General features: G+C 50.7%; 6 protein-coding genes across 6 annotated transcripts; 1 reads left to right on the top strand and 5 right to left on the bottom strand.

Annotated features, from left to right (window-relative positions):
* Positions 1-24: 24 nt before the first annotated feature.
* On the bottom strand, positions 25-5,345 carry NECHADRAFT_72692 (uncharacterized protein; the record flags this gene model as incomplete). Its single annotated transcript, XM_003042377.1, has 8 exons — positions 5,264-5,345; positions 4,935-5,209; positions 4,492-4,875; positions 4,379-4,446; positions 3,824-4,325; positions 3,427-3,774; positions 2,619-2,906; positions 25-933 (listed from the first exon to the last, which is right to left on the bottom strand). The coding sequence occupies exons 2-8, from the start codon at positions 5,199-5,201 to the stop codon at positions 25-27; spliced, it is 2,766 nt and encodes a 921-aa protein (XP_003042423.1). The 5' UTR covers positions 5,202-5,209; positions 5,264-5,345.
* A 205-nt stretch (positions 5,346-5,550) lies between these two features.
* On the bottom strand, positions 5,551-6,654 carry NECHADRAFT_72697 (uncharacterized protein). The gene is made up of 4 exons (XM_003042378.1): positions 6,565-6,654; positions 6,396-6,447; positions 6,035-6,274; positions 5,551-5,983 (listed from the first exon to the last, which is right to left on the bottom strand). The coding sequence occupies exons 1-4, from the start codon at positions 6,624-6,626 to the stop codon at positions 5,645-5,647; spliced, it is 693 nt and encodes a 230-aa protein (XP_003042424.1). The 5' UTR covers positions 6,627-6,654; the 3' UTR covers positions 5,551-5,644.
* Positions 6,655-9,005: 2,351 nt separating this feature from the next.
* Positions 9,006-13,639, bottom strand: NECHADRAFT_51778 (uncharacterized protein; the record flags this gene model as incomplete). The annotated part of the gene is made up of 5 exons (XM_003042379.1): positions 9,006-9,365; positions 10,206-10,549; positions 10,829-11,447; positions 11,521-13,114; positions 13,245-13,639. The coding sequence occupies 5 exons, from the start codon at positions 13,637-13,639 to the stop codon at positions 9,006-9,008; spliced, it is 3,312 nt and encodes a 1,103-aa protein (XP_003042425.1).
* A 4,134-nt stretch (positions 13,640-17,773) lies between these two features.
* Positions 17,774-19,994, top strand: NECHADRAFT_51679 (uncharacterized protein; the record flags this gene model as incomplete). Its single annotated transcript, XM_003042292.1, has 6 exons — positions 17,774-18,017; positions 18,075-18,133; positions 18,266-18,345; positions 18,453-18,669; positions 18,726-19,028; positions 19,095-19,994. 6 exons carry the CDS (start codon positions 17,774-17,776, stop codon positions 19,992-19,994), a joined length of 1,803 nt encoding a protein of 600 aa, XP_003042338.1.
* Positions 19,995-20,254: 260 nt separating this feature from the next.
* On the bottom strand, positions 20,255-21,073 carry NECHADRAFT_51884 (uncharacterized protein; the record flags this gene model as incomplete). Its single annotated transcript, XM_003042380.1, has 2 exons — positions 20,255-20,528; positions 20,586-21,073. Coding segments are annotated over 2 exons (762 nt in total), but the record flags the coding sequence as incomplete, so codon positions are not given.
* Positions 21,074-22,519: 1,446 nt separating this feature from the next.
* Positions 22,520-22,975, bottom strand: NECHADRAFT_51764 (uncharacterized protein; the record flags this gene model as incomplete). The annotated part of the gene is made up of 2 exons (XM_003042381.1): positions 22,520-22,797; positions 22,846-22,975. Coding segments are annotated over 2 exons (408 nt in total), but the record flags the coding sequence as incomplete, so codon positions are not given.
* Between the last annotated feature and the right edge of the window lie 127 nt (positions 22,976-23,102).

Genomic DNA, 23,102 nt, shown 5'->3' on the forward strand with positions numbered 1-23,102 from the left:
CCGGGGCAAGACTAGGTTGTTGGCTCAAGACTGCTTGATCTTTTCCAACCCACCCTTGTCTTGAATCTTCTTCTCCAGCACATCTATACCCGCCATCTTCTTCATGGTACCATCTGTCAAGCCAATAGGAAGCAAAGTGGCGAGTCGAGCTGTACCTGCCTTTCCTCCTCTCGACACTAGATACGGTGGTTTACGCTGGCTAATATCCGCAGCAACCTGATTCGCCCATGTCGTCGCATCGGGCTTGACAATGCCTTTCTCTTTTCCGGACATTGTGGCCTCGATGTCTTCCTTGGCAAGGTTGTAGATTGAGTCCGCAGGAAGCACAGGATGAGGGGAGTTGTCATGAAAGGTCGACTTGACACCGCCAGTCAAGAGGTTGATGACACGAATGCCAAAAGGGTCAAGTTCAATGCGAAGACTTTCGGTTATGCTGGTTGCCGCAGCTTTGGAAGCACCGTATGCTCCCTGGAAAGGCAACGCACAGCCAAGAAGGCTTGATCCTGAGGTGTTGTTGGCGATGATGGGGTTGCGGTCTGACTTGAGCAGCAGGGGTAGAAACGCCCGAGTGACACGAATGATGGAAAAGACGTTGAGCTCGAACAAGTCGTGAGCCTTTTCGATGTCGATGTGGATAATGGGCATGCTATAGCCTGTGCCAGCATTGTTGACGAGTCCATCCAAGGAGCCGCCGGTCAGTTGCTTGACATGTTCCACAGCAGCAGCAATTGACTCTTCGGAACCAACATCAAGCTGGATGCACTCAATGCCTGCATTCTTCACGGCCGTCAATTTTGCAAGGTTGCGCGCAGAGGCAAAGACGCGCCAGTCGCGTTTGTGAAGGGCGATGGCGAGGGCAGAGCCGAGACTGCCATCAGAGCAGCCCGTCAGGAGAATTGTTCGTTTTGTTGTCATTTTGATGTTTTTGAAGCTCTTGGTGAGTTTTCTACTTCTACTATAAAACAGCTGCTGACTTGCATTTTTATTCTCATGGCGATTAAAAAGTCGCCGAGCCTCAATCCAAGTTGAAGCCTCACGATGCACCAAAAAGTTCCAAACAATCGGGAGGATTTTTAACCGGTTGCCCCCATTACTCAGCTAAAACACGAACTTCTGGAATGCTAACTCACTTGGCATGGGTCAGTCGGGGAACAGTTGGACCGCTATTCTCCCGCTTGCTGGGGGCTAAACCAGCCACTGACGAGAGCTGAGACATTAATTTGAGGCTGGTGACTTTGGTCCGATTTTCGGACGAGTCAATCAGATCAGTCGCTTGCGAGGTTATTCCGAGGCTCCGCTCCCATGGAACTGAATGTGATTCTAACGAGTATAAATGTTGGAACTAGAAATCTTACACTATATACAATGAGTACCCATCCTTGAATCATAGGTATTGATCAATACATTATTTGTTAGATGACATTTCCCATGGACCGAAAAGAGACACTGCCGAACACGTTTAGACATGAACTTCCATTACCATCACCTTTCCTGGAGTCCAGCCTTTTCAAATAACAGCATGCGACAGGTAAACACAGGCTATCACGCTTCTCCGTTCTCTAGAAAATAGTCATGAACCCTGTAGGCCGAGTAGCCGTTCATTAATGGGACTATGCCAAGACAACAACATTCTGGGCACCAATGACGAATCTCTACATCCCCAAAACCTCGGAGGAGTATTATCACGTCGACTGGCCTGACTGACGTGCCATATTACATCTACAATATGCTCAAACTGCCCAAATAAGGCTAGGAGCCGGGCGTTGACCCCCTTGCGCTCTTAAATACGGATGTATTGAGAGTATCCTACATCACGACTTGAGCGCTTAACCTGGAGTCACGGGCCATCCCCGCAATGCAACGTCTACTCGCGGGGTAGCGTGTTTGTTTGTCTTGCGCACGAATCGTATTCTATCGCCAACTTTAAAATTCGGAGAAACTTCTATGATCGGCTGTCACTTTCCAAGTCTGGAGCGATCCGGGGAAGCCGGGGCCGGCAAGTTAGTACTATAAATACAGCACAGCAAAGGTGATGCTTTGGATGATCACGCTCAGCCCATCGTCCTGTCCATACTTCGAGTCTCCTTCACTATTTTGCTATGCATCTCTGGTCTCGGTCCAACTTGAGTGCTCTCTTGGCTCTTCTCGCAGCCAAGGGGGCATTCTCCCGAGCTCTCGTTAAGAGAGATAGTCCCGTCCTACCAGGCCTTTGGGCCGACCCCAACATTGCCGTCGTGAACAACACCTACTACCTCTACGTCACGACTGATGGCTTTCCAGGATGGGGTGGAAACGAATTTTTCTGGTGGAAGTCTGAAGATCTCGTCTCTTGGACTAGAAGCGAGGAGCCCTTCCTTGTCCTCGACGGCGAGAACGGCAACGTCCCTTGGGCCACCGGCAATGCCTGGGCGCCTGGCTTCGCAGCTAGAGATGGAAAATACTACTTCTATCATAGCGGTAACAACCCTTCAGTTTCAGAAGGCCACAAGAGCATTGGAGTGGCTGTCGCCGATCACCCCGAAGGACCCTTCAAGGCCCAGTCAAAGGCCATGATCCAAGGCACCAAGGATGAAGAGATTGTCAGCAACCAATCCATCGATCCCGCTGCTTTCCAAGACCCAGAGACTGGAAAGTACTACATCTACTGGGGCAACGGCGTACCCATTGTCGCCGAGTTGGCTGACGACATGATTTCTCTCAAGCCCGGCTGGAAGAGGATTGAAGGACTCGTCAACTTCCGAGAGGGTCTCTTTGTCAACTATCGCGATGGAACTTATCACCTGACATATTCTATCGATGATACCGGGTCTGAGAACTACCGCGTCGGCTACGCCACGGCATCTAGCCCCCTTGGTCCCTGGACTTACCAAGGGGTTATCCTGCAGAAAGATACCTCTCTTGGCATTCTCGGCACGGGACATAACTCGGTGCTGAACATTCCTGGAACTGATGAGTGGTACATTGTTTATCATCGCTTCCAGATTCCTGGTGGTGGTGGCTTCAAAAGGGAGACTACTATCGACAAGCTGTACATTGATCAAGATACGGGACTCTTCCTGCCAGTGAAGCCCACCTTGGAGAGTGTTGAACCTCGAAGGCTTCCTTGAAAAGATGTACATACTTAGGCTAGAGTAGAATTATTCGGTGCTCAAAATCACGCTTGTTGCATTCCCAGCGTCTTGGCACTGGGATGATGCTATGATGTGCTAGAAGGCATTCTTTCTTATAATTGAAGGGCGGCCCTTGATGGGTTAGCTGAGTCAGAAGGTCGTATCCTCAGCACCATCAGATAAGCGAGCATAGAGAGGATAATGAGCTGCATGCAAATGATGCTGTGTATTAAAAACAATTCAACATTTTAGTCTTGTCTAATATGCTCTAGTTTCTACCCATAGCATGTTCAATCTCCTTCAGCGCAGCAAGGACCTTTTCATCATACTGTCGTCGGCCAACAAGTTGCAAGCTGACGGGAGCATCCTTGTACTTCTCTGGGCTATACATGTCGTACACAAACTTGTCTTGGTCGTTCTTGGGCACGTAGCCAGTATTCTTGACATCCTTGGTAGGATCGACAGTCGTGACTGGGAAGACTGCTGCTGGGTAATCGAGGAGGTTCCATTGGGCTGTGTATCCCCAGTAGCGTGACTGATCGTGGGGTGTAGCGGCTCCGAAAGAGGGTGGGCAGAGGATGACATCGACCTCTTGTCCGTCTTTACCTGTGTTTGTCCAGGCGCGTGCGTATGCAGCGCGGTAATCCTCTCGCTCAGTGCAAAGCTGAGACATGTTAGCGCCGAAACTTGGACACTCGAAAATGGACACGTACCTTCCAAAGCTCATGTTGAGTGTGGTTCTTGACCTTGGGCTGCTCCTGAATGATAAACTTGGTGAGGGGCAGAATAGGCTCTCCACTAGCCTCCATAGTCTTGAGAGCCTCCTCGCCACCGTCAGGCCAGTACAACTCGGAGATGATATCCCAGGCCTTGTCATGGAAAAGCGGCACGGGATCCCAATCCACAACCTCCATGCCTGCCTTTCGACAAGCTTCCGCAACTTCGGTCAAGGCCCGGGTCATGGGGGGATGGGGCTGCACAACGCCATCCCACCACATAACGGCGACCTTGATAGGTCTCGTAAAAGTGTACGGGGTCCATTCCTTGACAGTCAGCGAAGGGTCAATCTTCCAAGGCTTGGATGCCAGGGCGGCCTTCATGAACAGCTCCAGAGCTTCACGGTCGACTGTCATGGGGCCTGGGGTTGAGGCGATGGTCTCCTTGCCAGCCATGGGTGCTCGTCCGCCCATGACTGAGATGCGCTTGAGAGTTGGCCTGGAGAGAACAGTTAGACTTGGTTCGTATTTCATAACCGTTGGATCACATACTTGAACCCGTAAACACCAACGTGGGCTGCAGGACATCGGATGCTACCACCAATATCACCACCAACGCCCTAGCATCGTTAGAGATTTTCTTAGCAGAGTGGGACGCGCCTTACCAAGATACTTCCACGGATACCCAAAAGAGCAGATTCACCACCACTGCTTCCTCCAGATGTCAGGTCGCGGTTATAGGGGTTAACCGTTCGACCATAGACAACACTGATAGTCTCGAGGTGCATAATTGTTTGCGGTTGAGTAGTTCGCGCATAAAAGACACAACCTTCATCGTAAAGAGTGTCATAGAGCAGGTTGGACCCATGAGGCTTGCCAATCCAGGCTACAAATGATGCATTGGTGGTGACATTCTCGCCCACCATGCCATGATGCTCCTTGGTGGAGATTGGAAGACCAAACAGCATTCCTTTCGGCTCGGGGAGTGAATCGAGGTGCTGAGCACGGGCAATCGCCTCGTCCCACATGAGTTCCACAAGACAATTTGTCTAAAGTCGTTAGCCGATAGTATCCACTTTGTGACATGATGACAAGGCATAGGGCGTACAGCAGCCTGGGCCAACGCGGCTCTCCGCAAAAACGCCCTCGTGACCTCTTCCACCTTGATCTTTCGCTCTCGCAAAAGAGAAAGCAACTCTGTGACGGAGTAGTTTTCGGTGATTTCAATCTCACGTTCGGTCAAGATGGCCTTGGGCAGACCCTGGGAGTTGAGGGGTAGTTCCTCTGGGATCCCCTCCAATTTGGGGGAAACCTTGGCGAGGGACTCATCACGCTTGGCCCTCGCCGAAGCAACTGTCGCTTCGTAAGCCGCCATTGTGTATTCTGATTCTGATGGTTAGCTTCATGTAATCAACGTTGAGAAATGGTGATTCATACTTGAAGAGACGCCTGAATGCTGGTAGATACTAGTCCGTGCAGGGGTTACAGCAACTTCAACAACTCAATGTGCTTATGAAGGAGGAAGAAACAGTTATCAAGTCTTGATTCAAGAAACAGGCGGGGTTATAAGGCCTCCCTCGGGTCCGAACGGCTAACTGATAGAGGTAAGCCGGGACCCCGCACTTCGGGGCTTCAATGACAGTGTACACAAGCGGCAAGCGTCGGTTCCGAGACCGGTATCTGTTAGTGTAGATAAGCATCATGGGATCATGTGTACCCATATTGGGGATTTCTGAGTATTGCTTGTTCAGTGTTACTAATGGGTAACTTCTGATGCTCCCATATCCTCAACTACCGATACCGTCGTACCCATTGCTATCATGACTGCCTCCCATTCCCAGGCTCTGCATTTGGCTCCCTAATCATAGTAAACAGCTTGATTGCGTCTCCACCATCATCACAAATCATATCCTTCTGAAACTTGAATCCCCATCGTCCGTAAATAGCCACGTTAGGAACGTCACGGCTTGACTCCAGATAACACTTCATATTCTCAGCATCAGCCTGATCCGTAACGGCCTTCATCATCTGCGCACCAACCCCCTTCCCTTGTGCCTCTGGTAGAACCACCATGATATTGAGAAAGTAGTATCCTCGGGGGTCAGTCCAGAGCTCTGATTGAGCTTTGGCTTGGGCATCTTTCCAGATGTAATATCGCTACGTCGCGGGTTAGCTTCTTGGTGTGACAAGTGAGGGATGTCATGGTACCTTTACATTGAGGCCTCCCCTGCCATAGTAAAGGTTCATCCAAATTTGACCAATGTAGAGTCGCCAACCCTCCAACCAGTCATTCCACGTGGGAGGTTGATCTGTAGGCTGGGGACGTAGCCACATGGCAACACCAAGTACCTTGTCGCTCCCCTCTTCTTTTGCAACATGGAATATTCCATTCCGCATGCCCCACCGCATCCTTATGCCTAGAGACACAGAATTCCGCTCGGGGTTAAACTGGAGAGACAATCAATCAGTCAACAGTGCAACTTGAAGAGGTACGTTGAGACTAGGGCGGGATAAGCAGCAAGCGCAAGTTGTAGGGGTTGTTGAGAGGCAAAGAGTAACGTCCGCCTACCTTGGTATGGTCGTATACCCATACATTGTATGGATCTCCCGAAAAAGCCTGTCTATTAGTACGTCAGCTTGTATCACCTCGATGTACTATGCTCAGCTTGAATTGTTCCCAATGCCAAACAGTGCAGTCGTTCAGACTTGTTGAGAAACACCCCGGGCTAAGTACTTACTGCACAGCCTTTACTGCGCTAGGAATATCGGCTTCGGTAAGATCGGTGACGTATATGCTCATTTTCAAGTAATTTTACTCAAATCATAACTTATATGAGATGAATGAAGGTGAAGGAGGACAATCGATAATCCAAGGTTCAAGAGTGTCTGCGGGGTTGATCAATCTTATTCCGAATCAAGACTGGGCAAAATTGCCCAATGAGGGAGGTGAATCCGAGACATTTCCTCCTCCATGATAACGAGGGGAGATAAGAGGCACTTGATTTGCGCCAAGATTCTGGTGGAGATGTCTTTGTGCAGGAGGCCCCATTCAAGGCAGGATATCCATGCTTTTGGCAGGTGTCAGGTGACATTTTTCTCCTTGGAGGGGGTTAAATTTGCAGTGCAGACCTGCAGGTGAGTCTCGCACTTTCAGTCGATTGGCGTTAGTTCCGAATCGCCAAGGAAACGCCACCCCCAGAATGCACACGTTTCCATAAACCCCAGAAGAACAGACAAGGTTGTATTCATGCATGGATACTGTGAACGAAATTCTCCAGACCATAGAACCTGCGGGCATAGACCAAGCGCTAGGGGTGTTGGTCAAGTATCAGCTAAGCGCCTCCTTCATCTGGCAAAACCAAAGGCTTTTTGCCTACGGACTTGAGCTAATGTGGTTCAAATCGGTAAGACTCCACTGGGTTGGCTGCAAGTTAAAAATAATAGGGACTATGAACCGTCGAAATGCCGATTCAAAGTCACAAATTTTCTATAAAAATATGAATCCTTACCCTCACTCTCATAACATGATACTCCATAGTGAAAAGGCTCCTCGGTGTTAAGCTTGATCAGGTATCAATCGTCCTGTCCCTTGTGACATTCAAGATACCCATGTTTCCCGAAACCTGTGTTGCTTTGGTTGTGAGCTGTGTGGTTCTGTAGGTAGCTGTCTTCATCATTAGTCCGTCTTCTAATTCTCAAGTTTAACGATACCGTACCTTAATCAGTGGAAGAAAATCTACTCCTTGCTAGGCTCGCAGTAAAGAGCCTTGTAACCAGTAAAGCAGCCCTTTCCATAGTCGTTTCTGCAGTCTCGGAAAGCCTCGCCCTTGCGATCAAACAGCTCGCTGAGACTCTCGTCCTCGGTGTCGGTGGCAGTCAGCCAGCCCTGGTGAGGGGGGTCGATGCCCAGGTGGCCACCTTGGTCGGCGTGGTGGCCGCAAAAGGGAGCGGTGCCAACCCACTGGCACTTGCTGCCGCGGAAGGTGCAGTTCATGGTGGCGAGTATGGAGTGCATCTTGGTGATTGGAAGTAGAGTGGTTGTTTAGATGTTGTGATGGTTAATGTGTTGATGGTGATGAAGAATGAATAGGTTCGAAGGAACCAGATGCTCCTTAAATACCTTTCTACTCTTCCGTCAATGCTCCCTCTTCTCAGTCAGCGTCAAAAAAGTCCAAGTGGCGAAGCAATCTTCCCTCCCTGTTTAGGCCGTTTGTCGGTGAGCTGGCGGACCATCCGAGGGCCATCATTAGACTCCACTGACACGGCACGAAGCTCCTCATCATGGTCGTGTTTAGTCACGGACGAAGCAATGATGTCTTTCGGATTCCCGCCAGCTCATTTCCGTTCCAGCGATCGGACGTGAACGCCTACCCGATACCGTCTACTGTTTTTCGTAATAGGAATTGTAGTATTGAAGCAAGTATTATGTATCCTATCATATATTACAAGTGTAACGTTCAACATCTGGGAAAGATATCGTAGCTGCAAGCTCACAATATCTGTTGTGACCACCTCAGACAAACTACTTACCGATGATACCCCAAGTCAGCTTCCATCATCTGTCGCTCTCAAAAAAACCAAAAATAAAAAAACCCAATCATTGTCTTCTTGCTATCCAGAACACACTCCTTAATGGATCCATGATCTTTCCACGTCTTTCAGTAACAAGTTCAATTACTCGAGTAGCCGAGACTGCCGATGTTCCGCGTTCCCTAACAGGCTCGGAGCTGCCTCCGCAACCTCCTTTCCATCTTACACATCTCCGCCGAGACACCGATCTCATGTCTCGATTCTATTATTGGGAGAAATACGAGAGACAAGTTCCATTCCGAACCCTTTCGGATAACCAGGGTCCCGCATGATCTAGATCTCCTGAGACAATTCTGCCAGAACAGGAAACCGGGGTGGCAGTCCGCTTGTCGGGCCGCTTCTTAGCAGACGGGATCTTGATATTGGTAACGGAAAAAGGAATTTGATTGGTCTTCCATGATCCCGTTAGACCGGTGTGGAAATCAAGGGATCGGACCCGTGGACACGGTTTTGGGTCCGCGGGTCGGGTATTGCCCAATGCTATGCTGTTGCTATGTGGTCCGAAATCGCTTCGTCATATGGGTTACATTATTAATTATCCTGAATCCTGTGTATCGTGTCGCGTTCCCATCTCTTGTCAGTATATCCACTACTGCATCTGCGCCTCAATCCGCAAATTTTCAAGCATCCTCCTATCAAACCTAATAATGATGACCCTGCCAGCTTTGCACCCGATAGCAAGAGTGTACCCTAACACCGAGTATTGGCAGTCTCGGCAGTCGGTCGGTAATTTGAGTATGTCATGGTCTCGCCACTTGACCCAGCATGTCCTGACATCGACTCTAAGTTCTTGACGGAAGTGCATAACTTGGTTAGGCCGGCTATGGGTCAAGCCTCGCAAGTCTGAGGGGAGGGGACACTCTCCGACACTTGTGAGGAGGCCTCTGTCTCCGGGCAGGAATGAAAGCTGATGAATCGCATGAGTGAGATCCATAATCTTGAACAGACGCTCCTCGGTCTGCCAGTTCCAGACCTCGGCCCACGGCAAGGGGACCCGGCTGTCCAGAGTAGCCGCATAGGATGTAGTAGTCGCCACATATGGCCCCTTTTCTGAGAATGCCGCGAAGGGTATCTTTGCCAAGGTTGAGTTGGTCTTGTCTTCAAGCTTCGAGATAAACCGTCCTTCTGGCAGCCTCCATATACACAGGTTGCCTTCCAGATCTGTTGCCACTAAAGCGCCATCGCTCGAGAACCACACCTTCCCAAAGTTGAGCTCACGAGGCCCCGAAGTGCTATTTTGGTCGACGATGAGCTTTTTGGTCTGTAGGTCCCAGAGTTGGAATTTGCCTGCCGCGCTGTCTAGGTAGTGCGTTGGGCGAATGCTTGCTGCCATGAATTTGGAGCAAGGGGACAAGGCCAAGTGCAGAATCTCATATCCGGTGGTCGGGAAGACTTCCTGAACCTCGAAATTCATGCCCCTGCGGTTCCACACACGGATCTCGCCATATCCATTCAAGCCTGTGACGATGCTGCGCGAGTCTAGAGAGAGGGCAAGACGAATGGACCCCAGTGCATCCTCAAACTGCCATTCACAGTCCCCTGTCCGTGTATTCCAGACACTCGAGGTTTTAGCAGACTGCCCTAGCGCCACGAGGCTTGAGTCATCAGAGAAGACGATTGAAAGCTTGGTTTTATCGTACTCCATGGTTGAAAGTTCGTGTAGACATTCTCCTGTGTTGGCGTTCCATATTCGAAGCATGTCATCAACTGACACTGTTGCTATCATGGTGTTGTCAGGAGAGAACTTGATCTGATTTATTGTTCCGAAAGGGTGGTGTGGCTCATCAACACTTCGCTTCCAATCCCAAATCCGGATGGTCTGGTCCATGGAGAAAGATGCGAGAACCGCGCCGTCGGGGGAGAAAAGGATCGAGTTGATGAGACCTGAGTGGCCTTGAAGGATGTTGACGCAAGCATTCTCAGACAGGCTCCAGATTTGGATGGTTGAGTTAAGCAAAGCCAAGGCCAGAAATTTCGAGTCGGGCGAGAAGACCAGTCTTTTGACATCCGACGGAAGATTGTCGAAAGTGGACAAGCATCTGCCTGTTGCGGAGCTCCAGATCTGGACTTTCTTGACTGAGCCCGTGGCTATCGTTTCCGAATCGGGAGAGAAGGCAGCCACTTCCACAGTTCCTGGGCCTTCTCCAGCATTGTCTATCAGCTCGCAGAGAAGTGCGCCGCTGTTTCGACCCCAGACATGCATGGACTTGGAGCTCCAGGAGTAACCGCCTCGGCCATAGATGTCGAAATAGAAGTATGCTAGCACCAGGTTCGAGTCAGGCGAGATTAAGGCCCTTTCATAGCGATCAAGAGTGAACGAGGCCTGGCCTGTGCCGGAGTTCCAGAACTTGGTTGGTATGCCATTGCCGTAAGAGACAATAGTCTTGAGATCGGGCGAGAGGATGGCTTCACGGACCATGCCGCCGGGTGGCATGAGTTCTTGCACGCATGCTCCTGTATCCCGGCTCCAGGAGTATATGGCCATGTCACTCGACACCGCTGATAAGAACCTGGAGTCGGCGGAAAAGGCCATTGAGGAGATCTCGCCGTTATCCGCCATCAACTCGTGTACGCAAGCCCCTGTTGCTAGACTCCAGATGCGGATGATTCCATTGATAGCCGCTGCCGCCACAACCTCTGCATCTGGCGACAGAGCCGTGGCGCAAATGGGAGCACGGGTGCCTTTGAGTTCGTAGATGCACTCTCCTGTGTCCCAGTTCCAGACTCGGACAGCTCGATCCATAGAAGCTGAGACAAGGATTGACGAATCTAATGAAAAGGCCACGGCGTTGACTGGACCTCGGTGACCTTCCAGCACCCTCAAACAAGTGTCCCAGTCGGGCTCCACTAATGGTACCAGAGTAATCCACGAAGGAATCTGACTCCTGAAGGCTTGCCTGATGGGGCTGTTCTTTGGTGCAAAGACAAGCGCAGAGGAATACACCTGCAGCGGAGCGAGATTTATGCCGGTGGCGTTGGAAACCAGGAAGCGCATGGCGTCAGCAAGAAACTCTGAGAGCCGCTGGGCGTTCTGGGATTGCGACTGTGACTGAGACTGCAACATGTCAGCAAGCAGAGTCGGGTAAAGAAACCGGAGTACATACCAGGGCAGTCTGCAAGTTGGTGATCAGCTGCGAGACTTGCCACGCACGGTCAATCAGGGTCAAAGCCTCGATCCAGACAAGGAAGTGGTGAGTTAAGAAGTCATAGACAAGCATAATATCCTCCTCCTCGAGGCCAGCCAACTCCTGATGGTACACCCAGTGCAGGCATGCGTACTGCACCACGCCCGGCAAACGCTCATCGATCAGTTTACGATCCATGTCGGAGCGACGAGTTCCGGGATTTTGAACACTGCAGATGTCAGGCTTGAGGTGATCTCGCATCAATCCGAAGGATCGTCTGGCCAAGTCCCTTGAGACAGCCTTTTCATCAATCCAGAATGGATTCTGAGCACGAGTCGCCGTGTCGACGAGGTAATCCCTGAAGGACAAGTGCAGTGTCCTGACTGGGGCATCTGGGGATTTCGGAATGCTTAGAACCGAGTGAAGCATGTCGAGCCTGTCATCGATTGTGCTCTGTGGGATGTCGATGAGTCGTGACAACGTGATAGTAGAGAGAGGACTGGCGAGGGTGACGATAGCACCGACGACTCGTCGAAACTCTTCAATGATGTGTTGCCTCTCATCGGCGGATGCATCGGCCAGTTGCTGGCTCAGAACGGGTGAGTAGATGATGTGCATCTTGGAAGCGCCTCTCCTGTTCTGGTGGTGCAACACCTTTTCCAACTGTCGAGCAGGACTGCCGTGTTTACGATCGTCGATGAAACGGCAGATGGTTGCTGCAAAAATGAAGAGAGGGACTGCGCTTTCGGTGAGTGACTGGATCTCGGTAGGCTTGGGCCAATTTGGTGGTAATTGACGGTTTTTGGTGACGGAAGAATTCCAGCCTGCCCGAATTTCGCTGAGTTGGTATTGGAGAAAGAGAGAAATATCGCGCTCGACGACGCGACGAGGGATCTCGTGTAGGATGCAATCTTGCCACCTGCCCTCGACAGCACTGAAGCCAAGTCGCACTGGCAGTTCTGGTCGACTGGTGACAAAGACTCGGAGTCGTGGACGCTGAACATCTCGAGTTTGCGAAAAGAGATTGATGATGAGCTTGATGTCCTCGTCTCGCTCGCATTCGTCTAGAGCATCAATCACAATGACGAGCGGCGTCCCATCTCGGAACAGGTGGGCGCAAGCGGAGAAGGAGTCGAGAATGAGGGTCTTGAACTGTACTTGCGCCGCCTTTCCGACAATGGTAGGGTCAGAATCGAATCTCTCTTTGATCTTTGGACCCAGTGCTGGCTGACTGAGGGCCAATTGACGTGCTATCGTGGTGAAGAGCTTGGCCAAGTTGCCTCGATCTGTCTCACCTCTCTTGAAGAAGAAATTGGCTCCAAGCAGACCGTGGCTGGCAAGTGAACGAGCGATCGTGCGCGATATGGTGGACTTTCCCGTGCCCGCCATGCCATTCAGCCAGAAAATTGTTTTGCCATTGGGATCATGGATCCAATTGTTTATATGGTTGAGGAGTTCGACTCGGGTATTTTGCAGGCAAGTCGGGTTATGTTGTTCAGCTCGAGAGTCAAAGGAAGCACCGTCGGCGAAGGGGAGTCGGTCAATCGCTACTCTCTGTCGGTCAACCTCCATTCTCCTTCGATCAACTTCTACTCGTCGTCGGTCGTTTTCGGCTTTGTCGTCCATTTTTAGGATCACGTCGCTGTTAGGCGCGGGTCAGCCCGAGTCTAGTCGGACGGGTAGGGACGGGAGGGCCAACTTACGCGACGTCCACCTGAAGGACATTGTGAACGATGCCCGTGCATCGCTCAAGCTCAAGTATCGCTTCTTCGACCTTTTTTTTCTGGAAAGACCACATGAAGCTGCTGAATCGCCCGCGGTTCGACAGCAATCCCTCCAGCCAGAAGAGCTGCGCCTTGCCGTCGCCCATTGCTTGGGCGAGCTTCCTTGAGGCATGAAGTTTCGCCCCGCGTGGGCTCTGTAGCAATTGTTGGACATGTTGTGAGACCGAGTTCAGCTGGGTGGCCGCCTGCAGCAGTCTCGCTCGCTCGGGCTTGGAGTTCTTGACATCCTGCGCGTACTCGGACAGCCATGCGATGACCTTGACGGAGAGATCGACGACGGCGATGACGTTAGCGGCGACACCAAGACCTTCCATCGTTCGTTTCTCAGCCGTGACCGGTCGGCTTCATCGCTGGCGATTGATCGCTGGGAGGGAGATTGGTTGTCCTCAAGTTCTGCGCAAAGTGAAATGGAGGGAAGGATTGCGGCTGAGTGCGGGGGTCGTGAGTTCTGGACCAGGCTGCCATGGATGCTGGGAGGGTTGAAAAGCAGCTAATGCAATGTCCACGTGATCTCTCAAAATGAGGCCAGCTTCAATCAAGCTGGCTTCATCGAGAGCCATCTTGTCCAGGTTGTTTCTCCTCTTAACATGGTCGCGTGCAGTCGTAAAGTCAATTGCGATTAATTGTTTGTCTCGATATAGCGAGTCCCCACTCCCGTAGGCTACCTTTCTAGGTAATACAATCCGCCTGCCAAGACATGCACAGTGCATCAGTACAACCTAACAATGGGGACGGCCGGCCGACTTGTCAGTTGGTTGCATACTTCCCCGACACAACCGAGTACGAAAATAAAATCGGCGAGTTTCCATTTGCCAGGGATCCAGAGTTCGGACCGGGGCCCAAAGATGACTGCATATACATCCCGTCTTGTGTGTCAGCCTTCCTTGGCAAGGCTAAACCCATCTCGACGGCTATTGTACCGGTCTGACTTCGAAACACCCAACGAAGAACACGGGATGGGATGAATTGAATCAACTTGAATACTAATCAATATCGCAGGAGTCATTCTAGAAGCCACCTCTTTAGTACTTGAATTGGAACCACTTGTTTACCCAGACCCAAGCCCGGGTTACAGAGCATCCAAAAATTTACCCTGTATTAATGACTGTTTTTTCCTGTTATGATCAATGGCTTCTTGTAATCATTACAGATAATAATAAAATGATAACACACATTTGCCCTACACTTGCCATGGGCTATTTATAAAAGGGGGCGGGATCACAGCCTGCCGCTGCCAAGCACACTTCAACGTAGGTGAGCCTATGACACCCCTCCATCCGAAACAACAACGGGAAGATTTGCAGGGAAATTGCTGACGGCAGGAGATCCTTTTCTATCATTGGCAGAAGTGAAAACTCCCAAGGAAAACAGGGCTGGACTTGCAGAGCCGCTCCGATTCTGTTCGGGCTGTCGCGCCTAAAAGCCCCCCAGGCGCCTCAGGCTTCTTGGCCGCACATTGTCGCTCATTTTCATCAACTCACCATGAGGCAGTTGATATCAAGCAAGTCACTTCTGGGACAATGGATATTCGAGATCGGGTCCATCGCCTTGGCCTCGGCTGCCGTCGCCGCCATTGTGATCCTCCTTATCAACTTTGACGGCGAACGTGTCTTTGACGGCCCTATGATCACCCTGAACGCCGTCATCTCAACCTTGTCCACGACCAGCAGAGTTTGCCTCCTCGCCATGCTCGCAAGTACCATCAGTCAATGGAATTGGCTACTGTTTTCAAGCGAGCCTCGTCGTCTTGTCGATTTTGAATACTTTTCTGCTGCAAGCCGCGGTCCTTTGGGGAGTCTCAAGGTGCTCTTGGACTTTCGTATTCTCGGCGGGTAATAACTGATGCCCAGGAATTCATTGAGCAAGAGTCACAGACTGACGGCCCTTTCTTTGACAGACCTGTAGTGCGAGTCGGCGCCCTCGTCACCATACTCACTATAGCTCTTGACCCTTTTGCCCAGCAGCTCGTACAGCTTCAAGAGAAAATAAAGGATGATGACCCTCGCGAATCTCGGGCCTCAATTGCTAAGGCGGATTATTATTCTCGAGGCGACGTCAATTCGCCTCTAACCGAGGGGCAAGCCAACAAGGGCAAGTTTACTGGTAAGTACATTTCTCGAAAAAGAAGACAGTCCAAAGACCATTTGAAGCTAACTGCCGGATGCCTACTCAGTGGAGAATGGTCGCCTCGTACCTTCGGGTGATGATATGCTTGCTTCTGTAGAGCCGGATTCCGGGATGGACATCTCGATTAAACTCAGCTACACTGACGTTGACCCGGGACTTAGACACCAAGTGGTCTACAACTGTTCTACAGCCGACTGTGAGTACGGATCGTTTGACTCGTTGGCTGTCTGCAGTCGGTGCCATGACATAACACCCTTTTTGAAGAAGCGCGTGGTCCGAAGGAAAAAACTACAGATTGCCGAGTTGGTTAATGACCAAGAATCGCCCGATGGAACTAGCGAGTGCACGGAGTATCACCTTCCTAATGGTCTGTACCTGAGCAACCTGGACCGAGACGATGACATATACTCGGCATATCAATTGTTAACCATGGTCATGTTCGGCACCGGCGATCAAAACAAGACATTGGCGATGACAAAGATGGACACTCTCATATGGGCCCAGAGTTTCATCATTGTTGACGAGAGCTCTATTCCTGATGGACTCGTCCAGTGGCCTGAACCCAAGGTGGGAGCTCAGGAGTGCGGTCTCTACTACTGTATCAAACGATATACAGCTGCCGTCAAAAACGGAACGCTCGTGGAAAATTCAACGACACTTGAGAAGCACAAGCGCATAAAGGATTCTTGGCAGATCTATCCTAACTCCTATCTTGACGCAGAGGACTTCCCCGAATATGCCTATGAGTCCCTCGCCTGGGATCCAGCAGTCGCCGCATTTTCGAGGACTGAGCTTATGTTGGGGGATGAATCCCGTAACTGGTCCCTCGCTTCAGATACCGTGTATAGCATCAGTGCCTTGATGAAGCAGACTTTTACCAAGTGCATGGAGACGCAAGAAAATTGCACAGAAGAAGACAACTTTGATCCTCCGCACGGATTCGTCGCCCGCAGACAGCTCAATCCTCCCATCGCTGAGAACTTGCAACACGACCCTGGGAAAATATTCAAAAAGATGGCCAGCGGAATGAGCGTCGCTATTCGAAACGGCGCCGGGGAGGGACAGAGTGTGACTGGAACTACCTTTTTCCCCGTCACCGTCTACAGAGTCGCCTGGCCATGGATCATCCTCCACTTGCTGGCTACAATCGGTAGTCTTGCCTTTCTTATCGCCACCATATGGTCGACACACAAGGCGAAGCTGCCAGCCTGGAAGTCGAGCGAGTTGGCTGTCTTTTCGCAGGTGGCTGCGGCAGACGGAGTGTTTAGTGGGGGAGAGACATACTATGAGCTGGAGGAAAAGGCAAAGGCCGTGCCTGTCGTTCTCCTCGAAAAGAGGGACAGAGAAGAGAGTATTGTGCTGGATGACCGTGGTGTGTCAGGGGATGTGTCAGGGGAGGATATCATGTTACCGACCAGGAGCGCATCGAAGACAGCGTCATTATTTAGGAGAGGGAGAAACAGGGGAGAGTATCAGAGTATCAGAGTAGATAGCCCGTAAGCTTTGAGAGCAGAGAAGACAACGAGACATAGAGATCGATTACTAGAAAGAACAAAAGCCCCCGATGTTACGCACTTTAGGCATGTTTTCTGAATATGGAACCGTCTGCTATACTCAGAGGCAATCTTCACTTACCAAGACTTGCCTCTTCGGATGACCTTGGCTAGTCTATCGATGTGTTCTGTGGTAGCAACGGCTGGGCGCTGTCTCTATTTCAGCACAGTTTAAATTAGCATCAAGACTGTATGAATAGATTTCTCATGGACAGAGGCTTCGATTGTTCCACCAACAGCGTGCTTGAGGAGGAACTCGATCCGCTAAAACACGGTTTATCGGGAAATTCCTTTGGACTGTGGCAAAAGAATGTACGAATTACGGTAGCATTTGAAACACCTGTGACCTGTGCACGAGGTACTACTTCGTAATTAGATTAGTCTTCAGTTGCCGAGACGGAAAAGGGAGCCTTCTTGGCTCTCCAAGCGGACCCAAGCACCGCTGAGTAATACCCGCGCGGGTGAATATCACACCTCGGACATTCTCTACCTGACCCCATGACTTCAGCTTCTTCTGATGAGTAATGCCTAGGCACAGCTGGAGTGGCCGTTGAAGAGATCAGACCCCTCATTGCTTCCATGAGAGAACACCATCTGCTGTCCCGAGTCTTCAACTTCAACCTGCCGTTTGGCTCACGCTCAGCTTGTTTTACGCTACCTACCTATACTCACATCGTGTTCACCGCAGGTTGACCGGGTTGCCAAGCAGCCAGAATGGCGCACGAGATTCCTTTCAGGGCTGGCTCTTCATCAAACAGCAATGAATATATGCAGTCTATAGGGACGAGCAGCCAAGCCTCAACGTGGGAGGGGGAACGGGAAAGCGAGCACGCCAGCACAGGCACAACCACACTCTCCTGCTTTCAGTGTCGGGCTCGCAAAGTGAAATGCGATCGGTTGAAGCCCACCTGCAGTCGATGTGTTCGGCTTGGAGATGAATGCGCCTTCCCAAACTCGCGACAGAGGCGAACAACTAGGAAGAAGAATCCCGTCACATTGGAGGCTCGATTAGGTGAGTGACGCTGACGCTATTGTCAATAAGCTACATCAACTGACCCTTTTCTTAAAGCTCGACTGGAGGACATGCTTAAGCAAAGCGGCCGAGCAGAGGTACTACTGGAAGATCCCGTCTCCCTGGGTGAGGAAGCTGGACTTGATCTGGATTGGAACCAGGATGCAACAGACATCAGCCAGTCGACCTTCTACGGGCCCGAGTTCGACGGCATCCCCTTCATTCAAACGACTGCCATACCGTCTGAGGAAGTTCCATCTACGACAAACGAATTGATTGGACTTGGTCAGTTTGAGCAGCTTCCGCCCAGCCATCTGATTGAACGACTGTGAGCCACTGCCTCTTCCGTCTTGATTCCTCCGCCTTCTAGCATACCCTATTGCGGCCTTTGATCCGTGGTATGTGTGACCAACCGTGCTAACTGAGACATTATAGAGTTGGTTTGTATTTTGACGAACTACACCAAGATGCTCCAATGTTGCACCGCACACGCTACATGGCCTCTCTACATCGCCCTGCCCACATGCGCCCACCCATGTCATTACAGTACGCCGTCTTGGCTCTAGCCGCAACAACATGTCAGGAACTCACACACCTCGCAATTCCGTTCTATCAGCGGTCTAGGCGATATGCCGAGGCAGATGAGATGAAGGTGAGTTCATGAACCGAAATGCACGAAGGAACAGCAATCCTAACCCATTCGGCCAGGGCCAAGGAGAATACTTTACCACCATTGCCCATACGCAATGTTGGTGCTTGCTAGCGATGTATGAGTCCCGACAACTCCTCTTCTCTCGCGCGTCTGTGAGCCTGTCCAAGTGTGTCCGGATTGCCCAGATGCTCGGGTTGCACCGTCTCGATAGTCCGCAGCAGGCAACTGATCCTCCGCTTCCTCCACCAAGAGACTACTTTGAGGTTGAAGAACGGAGGAGAACCTGGTGGGCCATCTTCTGCTCCGATCGCTTCGTGGGTGGCATGACAGGTTGGCCTGCCTCAGTCAACGAGAAGGATGTGAGTAGATCAATGAATTGCGGAGGCTTGAGAAGCCCAAAGGGCTGACGTATCAACTGGATGCAGATCGAGACCCGATTACCGGCGTCCGACGATGCCTTCGAGATGGGCACCAACGAAGCAACTCCCTGGCTCACAGACGCCCTTCAAGGAACTATGGTTTATTCTCCCTTTGCTGGTAAGGTGCTTACCGCCTATACGTTCTACAGAACTCTTGAGCACACATTCAGGTCCTTCCCGAATGACGATATCGAGAATATTTCAAATGGTCCATACTGGACTCGACACCGAGGGATTGACACTGACCTATCTAACATGATCCTGTACCTCCCAGAGAGCATACGCCTCCCGCAGTGCGGGTGGAACCGGAACGCCATCGTCGTCAATGCCGGTATTCACACCTCAGTCATTTGCATACACCGAGCGGCGTTGGCAAAGATAAGAGAGTTCGGTCTCCCAGCAGACATGTTTGCGAGCAGCAGGCTTCGGCTTCTACCGTCGGCAGAGCAAATAGTGAACGCTCTCAAGTCGACTGGCGATGTTGAGGGCGCCATGGCTGACCATTTCTTGGGGTTTTCTGCATATCTCGCATCCTTGATCTTTCTAGAAGTCTACATGGAAACCCAATGGTCGCAGAGCGAGCAAAACCTTCAATATCTTCTCGGTGCCATGGCTCACGCTGGCGAGAAGGACCCGTTCTCGCGCTCGTTAGCGATTCAGCTTGCTTTAGGAATGAGGCAGGTCGGTATGGACTCGAGCACTCTAGACAGAGTAAGAGGGCAAACGCAAAGACTGTTTCTGATTTTGAAGTTGCTAATAACTATAACCCAGGTACAGCAACTTCCGCCAACATCAGTATTAATACCCATTCTTGCCAAACAAGACAAGGCCTCGTCACACATCACTTTCTGTTCAATTTTGCCTACGAAGATGGATGACTACTCGAGCTCACCAAGCCAGGAATAATATCGCGGGTGTGAGAATGTGCGTATACTTTGGTCTCGGTAGTGAGAGTATGCCGGCCATTAGAACACGGCGTTGCACCGGGTGGGCGAAGGTCTCTTCAAGGGGTCAAGCCAATGGTATAGATGCGTCCACCGGTTGGATGTGTAGAGAGGTCGCTGACTAGATCGAGCTGTAAATATATGATTTATAGTCATCCTTATCAGGCCATTAACATGCATTATCAGGTTGGATTTGTCACGACTATATAAGAAATACTGCGGCTATTCTGGACGGCCGCCATTTGGAGAATATCGGCTAAGCTTCCTAATTCTCTCGCCAAAAATATAGAAAAGGATTAGAACTGGGAAAAGCCCGACGGCTATGAAGCCAAGAGCACTGGTGGCCCAATCAACCCCCAGCTTTTTATACGTGGCTGTTGCAAACATTGGAAATCCTGCCTCAAACAGTGCTTGCACTACAGCGTTGGCAGCGAGGGCGCTGTTTGCGTTCATCAGGTAATTATCGATAATGTAGGGTTGGCCTTGCAGAAATATACTGCGAGGGCAAAATTAACAGCGGTTTTGCAAATCTGCCGAAGTCGTCAATACTTACAACAGTACACCCATTCCTAGTGGAACCCCAGCTATGGCTTGCGGTACCCATGATATGCTAGGGCTGGAGGTCCAGGCGAACCAGAAAAGACCAATGGGAAAACATGCCCCGCCGATCATCATGGGTAGAAGCCGCGGCTCAGGTGGCAGATGACCTTTATCTTTGATTATGCGTGTAAACCGGGTCCTGGAGAAGATGACAATGATGATAGCCCCGATTGTAACGCCAAGTATTATAGCCAAGAACGAAAGAGCTCTAACACCGCTGTTCAAACTCCGGTCCTCTTGAAAGGATGCTGGATATGCTTCGAAACAAAGGTAGATGAGACCATATACAAAGGACATGTAATGAGTCACGAGGATGATGATGGGTTCGAGCACTAGCATGGCGAGGGGTCGGACTAGGATTCGGTTCGCCATCTCGTTGAGATCAATAGGCGTTTCTTCTGCAACGGCATGTATGACCCAGTCTCGGGTCGAGAGACGAACTCAGCAAGTTTTCCTAGTCAGAAGGGAAGACCCTAGCGTCTCGGGAACGGTTATGAATGTTGTAGGGTCAAATAGAGTTGTCATAATGACCGTCATGTACGTTGTTCACCGCTAGCCGAGTGAGCTTTGCGTGATGAACCCGCCCATGATCGGACCGGCAACAGGACCCTGTAGTAAGTCTCATAAGTGTTAGATTTATTGACTTTTAAGGGAAAAGATCGTCTTACAACAATTCGCGCCTGCCATGGCAATGCCGCGCTCCAAGCAGAAGAGTCATACCTAGCCACATCGTCATGAAAGGTCTAGCCTCTCATGGGTATTTTAACTGCTCTAACCTCCGTACGAGACAGGAGTACCGGAAGGAAAATGTTAGTTAGAGCTTGAATGCAACATCTCGGCGAATTGCCAAAACATCATCTTTGAACACAATGCTTGTTTCTGCTCGTTGATAGAACTGCCTTCGGGGACGGAAGATGATGACGAACAGGTTCGGGCGTGGGACGTCATGACTGGGGAAATCGAGGGATAGGGCTTGTGACTTGTAAAGAAAGCAATGGTGCGGGTTGGGTTGGGCTGGGGTTAGTAAACCATTTCTGAATCGAACTTCAGGTGCGTCTGAAGACCATCTAACAAAGCATGATACGGGGAAGCACCTCCATTTAGGTAATTAGCACGCTACTTCGGTCATAGCTGCACCACCGAGAGAATCCGATGCGGTACCATTTGTCAAGTCGTTCGGTCTGAACGGTAATACGGTAGAGCCGTGGTTGGTCCGACCGGTATTAACCATAATACCGACGGGCCGCGATCAGGCCGGTTGCTCAACCCCTGCAGGAAGAAACCATTAAACTTGGACTAGCTCCGTGGGTCAGCCGCGCGGTAAATTTGTCATTGCAGCTGGCAAATGAAGCAAAACAAGTCTACCAGGACGTGCTGTGAAGAGAATTAGAACACGCGCCCGGGCAGGCCAAGTGCGACTCAATCAAGGGTGCAGTGGTTGGTTACGTGACCTCAGGTCCGTCTACAGGTGTTAAAACAGAAGATTGGTAGAGTCCGTTTGTTAGCCTTGGATGGAAAATATTATTTAGCCATTATATCATGAAGTCACTAGGCAAGATAAGAAATTCTTTTCAAATGGATGGACGGTATTTTAAAGATGAAAATGAGACTGTTTGCTCGTTAACACGAGTATACAAGTTCAGGATGGGGAGCGCTGACGAGCTGCGTGAGCCTACCCTAAAGAGGTACAACTAGATGGCTTAAGCTTCTACCTCATATCATCTACAATCACCAGCTTAGCCATGCTTCTGCCGACCCGAGAAAATACAACTTTCGTCTCGAGTCCAAGATGCGCCTACGGTATGACAAGTCTCTCTCAGCTTTGAATGTTTAGGAACCGAGCCAAACTCCCATCTTGCACCCTGGCCGAGGATGAGGCTTAACTCATCAAGAGCTAGGGTTCACCTGCCAAACATCGAGAGATACCCAAGGCCCCGGGAAATCCGTAACGGCTACCGCGAGAATCTCGTTGAGCCAAGAGTACTTGCTGCTTCCAGTCTCAAACTTGACTCTGTCTAAAGCAGTCTGGCCAGAGATCAAAGGGCCAGTCGAGTGACTGTAAACATAGGATCCGTCATCCATTTGTATCACAGAGTGTGCGTCGACATTGAAATTTCCCAAGGCGTCGATTGTACCAAAGTCAGCTCCGATGGGAAGAACAGTTCCTATGAATGGTTAGTTGGGGCTCATCGTGTTCATCTTTTGCGACCAACTTGTGCCTTTGCCCTTGGGGCCTGAAAAAGTTCCACCGGTTATGGGGATGGCCAGTCGAGTCCCTGATGGACCTGGACCGGTGTTGATAGTTGAACTGAGGGTGAGGTTCATACGGAAGAGGTATGCGAGAGTAGGAGGCGCAGGGGATGCTACTAAGGCCCCAATACTGCCAGCAACGAGAAAAAGGTGGAAAGCGACATGCTTGCAGTGAGCGAAACAAGACGGTTATAAGAGAGGTACTGGGCTGAGGCTACCA

The sequence above is a fragment of the Fusarium vanettenii genome (genome assembly GCF_000151355.1).
Source record: "Fusarium vanettenii 77-13-4 chromosome 11 genomic scaffold NECHAsca_36_chr11_2_0, whole genome shotgun sequence".
NCBI lineage: Eukaryota > Fungi > Ascomycota > Sordariomycetes > Hypocreales > Nectriaceae > Fusarium > Fusarium vanettenii.